At 36.2% G+C, this 9,377-nt stretch overlaps 1 protein-coding gene across 1 annotated transcript; it reads left to right on the forward strand.

Moving 5' to 3' along the window:
• Window positions 1-215: 215 nt before the first annotated feature.
• On the forward strand, window positions 216-3,419 carry LOC112775148 (pollen receptor-like kinase 3). Its single transcript, XM_072228056.1, has 2 exons — window positions 216-1,974; window positions 2,445-3,419. Exons 1-2 carry the CDS (start codon window positions 879-881, stop codon window positions 3,185-3,187), a joined length of 1,839 nt encoding a protein of 612 aa, XP_072084157.1. The 5' UTR covers window positions 216-878; the 3' UTR covers window positions 3,188-3,419.
• The last annotated feature ends 5,958 nt before the right edge of the window (window positions 3,420-9,377 follow it).

The raw sequence follows: 9,377 nt of genomic DNA on the forward strand, positions 1-9,377 counted from the left end.
ATTCTTTTATTTTTAAATCCTAGGAATAAATATTAGACACCATTATAAAAAACAACTTAGTTTAAGTTTGGTTATTTTTATAACACTTACTATATTTTGGGGGGATTTTTTGTGATTCACATATTTCAAGCGAGTGATATGATTTTCCGATACATTAGGTAGTAATTTATCCAATAAAAAAATTATAAAAGCTTTCACTTAACATGCTTTGACTTGTTCAACGAAAATTTTAAACTTGTCTCCCGAGAATCCATGACCCTCCTTTGGTTTCGTTGTGAGGCCCTATTGTAATCTCTCAAAAGAAAAATCCTACACACACATACATGTAGGGGTCACCAGAGTAAAGGAGAAACGAAAAAATAGAGCATGAAAAAATGACCAGACAGAAATTCGCATCCACGTTCTATAGCAGCCAATACGTTCCGAAACATCAAATTTCAGCAAAAAGTAATGGCCGTAGCTCCGGCAATAACCGGCCTCCGGCCAACTCTCCTCTTCTACTACATGTTCACCACCGTAGTCATCCACGTCGCAGTGACATTTTCCATGTCAGAAGCTGAGGCTTTGCTGACCCTCAAAAACTCATTCTCCAATGCCCAAGCATTGGGTAGTTGGGTGGCTAACTCTGTTCCGTGCTCTAAAGACCATCAATGGGATGGTGTTGTCTGCGTTAACGGATTAGTCTCAGGCATAATCGCTAAAACCTTGATTTAACTCTTAAAATCTTCCAATATTATAACTTTAAATAAGTCAATCCATTTTTTAAAATGTGTATAAGTCAATCAATTTAGATTTAAACTATTTAAATCTTGTTCCGATTTCATATTTTATGTCCTTAAGGATTTCTCTACCAACTCTCAGGGCTTCGTCTTGGAGGAATGGGACTATTGGGTGAAATAGACGTTGATACATTGCTCGAACTCAAGAATCTCAGAACTATTAGCCTTGTGAACAACTCTTTCTCAGGTTCAATTCCGCAGCTCAACAGAATAGGATTCTTGAAGGCCATGTATTTGTCAGGAAACAAATTCTCTGGGAATATTCCCACAGATTACTTTCAGAGAATGAGGTCTCTGAAGAAATTGTGGCTTTCTAACAACGAATTCACAGGTCAAATCCCAGCCTCATTAGCCGAGATCCCTCAGCTTGTTGAGTTGCATCTGGAGAATAACCAGTTTAGTGGAAATATACCAAATCTTGCGAATCCTTCATTGGTGGACCTCAATTTGTCATATAACAAATTGGAAGGTGAAGTTCCACAGGCTCTTTCGAAGTTCGATGAGAGTTCTTTCGCAGGAAATGATGGTATTTGTGGCAAAAAGATTGGGAAGCCATGTGAGAAGCTTCCAGAAGAGACGGTTATTCCCCTGCCTGTGACGAATGGGAGCTGGAACAACAAACTGCAGATTGCTGGCTTTGCCTTAACGAGCTTGTTGCTTGTGGCGCTTATTATTTTCTTCATTGTCCGGTCGAAGAGGAATAAGGACAATGAGGAGTTTGGCAGGTTTGGAAACGGCGGTAGTATTGCCGGAGAGTCCGTGGAGGTTCAGGTGAGTCAACCGGTGAAAAGAGAAGGAGTACCAACTGTGACGACGGTAGTTAGCAGAAAAGGATCAAGTAAGAGGGGATCTTGTCATGGTGGAAGCAAGGGGGTAGGGGAGCTTGTGGTTGTGAATGATGAGAAGGGGGTTTTCGGGTTGTCGGATTTGATGAAGGCGGCGGCAGAAGTGCTAGGAAATGGTGGGCTTGGGTCTTGTTATAAGGCTGTGATGTCTAATGGGGTGGCGGTGGTGGTGAAGAGGACAAGGGAGATGAATGCGTTGGAGAAAAAAAGTTTTGATGCTGAGATTTGTAGGCTTGGGAGGCTAAAACATTTGAATATCTTGACCCCTTTGGCTTACCATTTCAGAAAGGATGAGAAACTAATTATGTCCGAGTATGTCCCCGGGAGCAGTCTATTGTTTTTGCTTCATGGTAACACTTCATACCTAGCTCATAATTTCTATTGTGATTTAACTATTGAATATGTTAGTTATATAAAATAGTTTGCAATTAATTTAATGTATTATGGACATGAATTTTGTAACAAGAGTAAATATATAATTTTGATGAAGAGATAATTTAGATCAAGGATTTGAAAAATAAGATAGATAAATATGTGAAGAAATTTTTTGTATCGTGTATTATTAGTTAGTATTCTAAATCTTAAATATCTTTACAATTAGTACAAGAAAAATTAGTCACACAAAAATGAAAATTACAATTTGTGTTTGATAGCATGGATAATTACAACGATAGACAAAAAGAGGAGGGAAAGAAATTACTTAACCATTGCAGGAAATAAGTAACTAAAAGTGATCCTTAATTAGACTGATAAAAACCTACCCTATGTTGGGGTTATCTTAGTATATAAATATTATTTCTAAGTTTTATATTTCTTATAGGTGACAGGGGACCATCTCATGCTGAATTGGATTGGCCAGCACGTTTAAAGATTGTAAGGGGAATTGCTGAAGGGATGCGTTATCTTCACACAGAACTAGCTTCTTCTAATGTACCCCATGGCAATCTCAAGTCTAGCAATGTTTTATTAGGACCAGATTACCAGCCAATGCTTGTAGATTATGGATTTAGCCAAATGGTTAATCCTTCCACTGCAACACAAGCTCTTTTTGCTTATAAGGCTCCAGAAGCCGCACGAGGCCAAGTTTCGCATAAAAGTGACGTGTATTGTCTTGGAGTTGTTATACTCGAGATCCTCACCGGAAAATTCCCTTCTCAATATCTTAGTAACAAGAAGGGCGGAACCGACGTAGTCGAATGGGTTACGTCAGCAATTTCTGAGGGAAGGGAGTCAGAGTTGCTTGATCCTCAGATTGCAAACAACAAAATTTCAATAGGCCAAATGGTCCAACTTCTTCATGTAGGTGCTGCTTGCACAGAAAGCAACCCCGAGCAACGAATCGACATCAAGGAGGCCATAAGAAGAATAGAAGAGGTAGCAAGGCAGAGTGGAACAACAGAGGTTGTAACATCTCTCAAAGATAGCTTTGTAGATTCCAATATGTCACGGAATCAAGGACTAGGTGAGGAATATCAGAAGAGACATATGGATGGATCAGAAAGCTTTGGAAGCCAAGACTATTATGAATTTGGCTCCTTCTCCTCATATAATACAACAGCCTAAGTAACTAAAAATAAAAAATTTATATATCTAAAATTCATGTTGATTTTTTATTGAGTGAATTTTATCAATTATGTTATATGTACATAAAAGATCTTAGATCATCTAGTAGTTAGTTATTTATATTGAATATGTATTGAAATATAAAATATATATTAAAAATATAAAACATAACAAGTGTAAATATATATAAACATATAGTTGTTAATTTAATGACTAATATTTTATGTGCAGAGCATTTTTAGCATCTTATTTCTCCATATTTATCCTATATTACCCTATATATACTCTCTCTTTGAATTCAAGCTTTTGTAGATTAGGGACATGCTTAAGTTTTATATGTAGCAAGTTTAATTATTTGTAACCATAGGACTATAGGATAAAGCTATATATATAAACTGCTTTAAAATCTTTTTTGGAGTTCTCTCTAAGATGGTGAAAGTATACTTAAAAGATCAAGATCGATAATGAAATTAGTAATAATTTTGGAGCTCTTTTATAAATATGGGTTTTAATCATAAGAGCCCAATTCAGTCACAACTTGCACTAAAAAATTGAGTTTTTGTCCTTCAAGTAGCGTTTGTTTTGAGTTATTGAGACAAAGACTAAGAGATTGAGACTCAGTATCATGTTTGTTGGTTCAAAGATTAATACTAAAATTTTTGTCTCTATCCTCAAAATTTCAGTATTTCAGTACCTCCAAAAAGTGGGGACATAGGGGACTAAAATTTTTAGAGATAGAAACTGAAACTTTAATAACATTTTATACTTAAAATACATTTATTTTAATTAATTAATTCTAATTTTACCCTTTGTACAAATTAAATTAGAATTTCATTCTTTTTTTCAATTTCTATCTCCCATTTTGCACCAATTAGAATACTGAAATTTATTTCAATCTCTGTCTCTTAGTCTCTGTCTCTCAGTCTCAGTCTCAGTCTTTCCGTCTCTATCTCTCCACCAAACGCTACCTCAATGACGTCAACAATAAGGACAACATTATTGGTGAAGATTAAGAATAAACATGGCAACAATCAAATATTATTGTCAAAATTCAACGTTCCATACAAAGAATCAAATATTTTTTGAAAGGAATTATTTGAAAATAACATTAAGATCACTAGAAAATTGCATAGTTATCAAAATCAAATCGGTAATTGATTTAGTTGGAACACTGAATCATTAGATTATTGATTTAACTGTTGGGTTACTTATTAAATCGATTGATCTATTATAATTAATTAATTAATTATATAAAATTTTATTATTTTTTTCTATTATAAATATTTATATTTTATTTTTATATTAAAATAATAATTATTTTTAAATTTTAATAATTTATTAATTAGTTTATACTTATTATATTATTATATACTATAAGTATTTATTAAAAAAATAATACTAATATAATCATGAAAATAATTACAATTAATACAATTTTTTTTATAATTTGTAAATATTGAATAAAATTTATAGTTAAATAAAAATATAGTTAATTAAGAAATTAAGAAATATAGTTAAATAAAAATATAGTGAATTTAAAATTAAAATTAAATAAATGTAAGTTATTTAGTGAAATGTAACTTATACTAGTTATTATTGTTGAGTTTTGACCATTATTTTGTTATTTTTTTTCACACCTACCAGAAGTTTCACAATAAAAAAAAAAGAAGATAACATTATTTCTGTGTTTGTGCATTTGTTTTAGTTTTCTCTTGCTTTATAGGGTGAAAAAAAGAGTAAATAATTAACTTTTTACCATTAAAAGATTAAGCATTAATAAATCTATCCAAAAAATAAAATAAAATCGATGTTGTATCTATGAAAAATAAATTTCAGTGGATAAAACTATCCAAACTTTTAAAAAAATTTTAAAATTTTTATCTATACTTTGATTCTATTCATCCCTAATGTCCAATCTTTCACCCCACTATTACCTTCACCTCCACCTTCAACCCAAACCCTAACCCTAACCCTCTCTTCTCCTTCTACCACCACATTCACCTTTAGCTCTCTTTCTTGCTCCACCTACATTGTTGTCGGCCTGCCGCTACTTCCATTGTCGATGTCCCATGTGACTCCATGTATCCTAACTTAATTGCTACTTCCTTGTTGTTCTCTCTTTCGTTGCTACTATTCTTTTGCCTTCTCGTGGCCACCGCGAAGTACACCAAAGAAACTACAAAGACAATCATTTCCATCAGGAATTTCAAGATGACTGTCGTCTTGTCTCGATTCTTCTGGTACCTCTGCTGGAAAATAGCATTAACACTGAGAACTTTCGCTCTCTGGCCAAGACGCCGTTATGCGGTTAGAAAACGGCGCACTTAGATGGAATTTCTTGTGGATGGTTCTCTTATAGACCACTTTGTTGGCGGACTACTTTGTTTGCAGTGCATTAGATGCCCTGCCAATGGCATAAGTGGTGGACTGCACGTCGGTGTTGGTGTTAGTGAGGTTGATATGGTTGTTGAGATTAGCTTTGGACTTGAATGCTATTAGGAAGATGACATCTTAAGGAGGTGATGAAAAAATAAGAAGAATGAGAGATGAACGAATAAGAAAAGACACAGCAAAAATATAGAAAATAGATAAAAAATTTTCTACTAGACCTCTAAGAAATTAGTTCTTCGCAATCTAAGTCACCGGAAGAATTTTTTCTACTAGACTTTCAAAGAGCGTGTGCTTGACAACCTAGATCAAAGACTGAAAATTGAATGACTTAACACTAGGAATTACCTTAAGTTAGATTTTTCAAATTTTTTCATACAACATGCAAAGAAAATCACTCACTTCACTTGATTACACAAGACAAAATGTGCATAAAGCAACTCAAAACTTTTTATTTATCAAAATTTATCAGATTATCTCACAAAGTGTTTAAAATAGACCCCTAACAAATTAGCCTAAAAGTAGGCTAAATCTCCCTATATATGAGTCTAAAATTAACCCTATTAATTTAAATCAGATATTTGATGATAATCACTACTTAAATCTATCTTAGTAAAAATACTAAATCCCTGCAATTCATCAAGCATATTATCAAGTTTAGGAATAGGGTAACAATATTTTACCATAGTTTTGTTGATAGCTCTGCAGTCAACACACATTCTCCATAATCCATCCTTCTTGGGCACTAAAAGAACTAGAACAACACAAGAACTCATGTTTTTTCTCAACAAAATCTTTTACCAAGAGCTCCTCTACTTGTTTTTGCATCTTCTTTTTTTATTCAGGGTTAGTCCGATAAGTTGGCCGGTTGAAAATGCTCACTCCAGCGACAAGGTCAATTTGATATTCAATTCCTTTTAATGGAAATAAATCTGATGGCATCTTATTTTGAAAGATATCTCCAAATTCCTGCAAAAGTGAATTAAAGACACTAGGTAGTTTATGGTAAGTTTTAATGTTAGGTAATAATGACTCTCTAAACCTCACTAACACAAGTACTCTTTTTTCTAAACTAGCACTCTTCATATTTCTTTTGCATAAAATAATTTTTTTTTATCATTGTCACTCTCTTTTACTCTTATAGAATATTTGACCTTACAACTCTCTTTTTCACTCAAACTATGACTCTTTTTCTTATTCTTTTATTCTCTCAGACTCTTCTATTTACGCCCTTGTGTTTTTAGACTTCTGACATCTTAAAAATTGTTTTGTGGACTCACACATTCTTAACTGCTCCAAATATACCTTTTTAAAAAATAAGGGTGCAAGGGGTGATTTTGTTGTCAAGGTAGGTAAAGAAATATCTATTGCTAACAATATTCTCCTGTTGTTCTAGAAGATCATTATTGACTTGAAATCCTCCTAATAATAAGAGCTTTTCCGTTAACAATATACTCAATTACATATTCATCATTCGTATCATCATCAAAATGTGGCATGTCATCACACCTATATGAGTCATCAAATTCTGAGAACACATCCTTCTTCTTTAGAACTATTGTCCTTTTATTTGGGCAATCTGAAGTATAATGGCCTAATCCTCTGCGCTTAAAGCATGTTATGTCTCTATGCTTAGAAGAAGAGTTAGATGTGAAATTAGATGAGTTTTTTTTCCTTTGTTGGTCTACACTCTTCTCTTTCAAATCTGAAGCGTTGAAATCATTCTTCTCTCTGAACTTAGTTTTCCTAAAATCCCACCTGTAATTAGAGTTGGACGAAACTTGCAACCTTTTTTCTCTTTGTTGCCTTTTCGCCTTTATAACTATATTCACCAAATCTTTATCTTAAATGTACTAGTAAAGTTCAACAACATTTGCAATATCGCGATTGAAACCACTCATGAAAACGTGCCATGATAGCTTTAGAATCCTCCTCAATATTCGCCTTGATCAATAACATCTCTATCTCTTTTTTCTTCAAAATTAGATGTTAAATTATTATATACAAGATATAGTAATGTTTCCTATTTTTTCTTTTTCAATTAAATTTATTTTTCTTACATTTTTCTATTTATCTCACTAAACAAGAGCATAATAAATTCTCAGCCACTAACCTGCACATTCTTCACTTTATAATAGTTGTACATGTGAAAATTAACTTCCCTTTCTTTTCCATTTATAATTTTTGATTCCGTACGTCAGTTAATTTCAAAGAGACGAGATATCCTGTTTTTATTATTAGCAAATTGGGATAAAATTCTATAATTATAATTATGTACGGCACCAAATATAGCAAGATGATTCTCCTATTTTCCACCATGTTACGGATCCGACCCACGGATCTCGCATACCCGGTTACCCGAGGACAACCCGCATTGACCCGGAGGCCCAAACCGGCCCTTCAAAGCTCTAACCCAAATATCTCTCTTATCCTAACAAAAAGATAAGATAAGATATTCACCGTCACCTATAAAAGAGGACCCAGTCCCCCAGGTATCATTCATTCCTCACACTTCTACCTCTTAGATCCATTCTGACTTGAGCGTCGGAGTGTCTTTGCAGGTACCACCCCCATTGTTCCAGTCAAGCGACCGGCTCCAGCTCTGTCCGCGGGTTCCCGATCCACCCTTCAAACCGTACCTGAGACATCTCGTACATTGGCGCCGTCTGTGGGGACTACGCCAGCTGGGACCGATGGGGGACGTCCTGGAGGAAACCCCCTCAAGCCAGGATGACTCCAACCGATTAATCCAACCCCCGAGCACCGTGAGGTCACGAACCAAGCGAGAATAGCAGCACTATCCAAAACGCGAACATCACGACATCACGGACCGACGACACCTGAGAAAGCCAGCGACAAAGCAGCGCAGATCATCCAAGATCTCTGCCTCCGAGTTCAGGAACTCGAAGGCAAGATAACCAATAAAGGAAAACACAACAACGAGCACGGAAGCCATGCAACCTCCAGATCAAGATCTCACCGCGGTAGGTCGCCAACCCGACGACACGACAGAAGAGACGGTCGCAGCTCATCACGCAACCACAGACACGAGAAATCGCCAGAACGGCAATACAACAAGAAACATACCGTAGCGCTTCTCGAGATCTGAGTTATCAACACTACTCGACGAAGATCGGAGGGACGAAATACTAAACGCACAAGAAACGACCATACAATAATGGGAGCTACACCCTTCACGGAAAGAATCCTAAGGGCAAAACTCCCCAAAGGCTTCGACAAACCTACCGACATGAAGTACGACGGAACTAAAGATCCCCAAGAGCATCTAACAGCTTTTGAGCCAGAATGAACCTAGAAGGAGCGACCGACGCGGTCCGATGCAGAGCCTTCCCGGTAACCCTCGCCGGGCCAGCGATCAAATGGTTCAACGCCCTCCCGAACGGATCCATAGCCAGCTTCCACCATATTACACGAAAGTTCATGGCCCAGTTCACTACCAGGATCACCAAAGCCAAACACCCCATCAGCTTACTAGGGGTCACGCAAAAACAAGAAGAATCCACAAGAAAATACCTCGACCGCTTCAATGACGAATGCCTAACGGTCGACGGACTCACGGATTCCGTCGCAAGCCTTTGCCTGACCAATGGGCTAATGAACGAAGATTTTCGCAAACACCTCACCACCAGACCGGTATGGATCATGCATGAGATCCAGAACGTCGCCAAAGATTACATCAACAACGAAGAAGTCAGCCAGGTCGTTGCGCCAACAAACGGCAGCACGGCAACGCCCAGCGGCAACTCGGCTTCTCACCAAACCCACACTCAAAGAGAATCAA

This window comes from Arachis hypogaea, chromosome 19 (genome assembly GCF_003086295.3).
Source record: "Arachis hypogaea cultivar Tifrunner chromosome 19, arahy.Tifrunner.gnm2.J5K5, whole genome shotgun sequence".
Lineage (NCBI taxonomy): Eukaryota > Viridiplantae > Streptophyta > Magnoliopsida > Fabales > Fabaceae > Arachis > Arachis hypogaea.

Coding starts and splice junctions, on each gene's coding strand:
- LOC112775148 (XM_072228056.1), top strand. CDS start 879: ATGGGACTATTGGGTGAAATAGACGTTGATACATTGCTCGAACTCAAG. Junction 1,975..2,444: donor TCTATTGTTTTTGCTTCATG/GTAACACTTCAT, acceptor TATTTCTTATAG/GTGACAGGGGACCATCTCAT.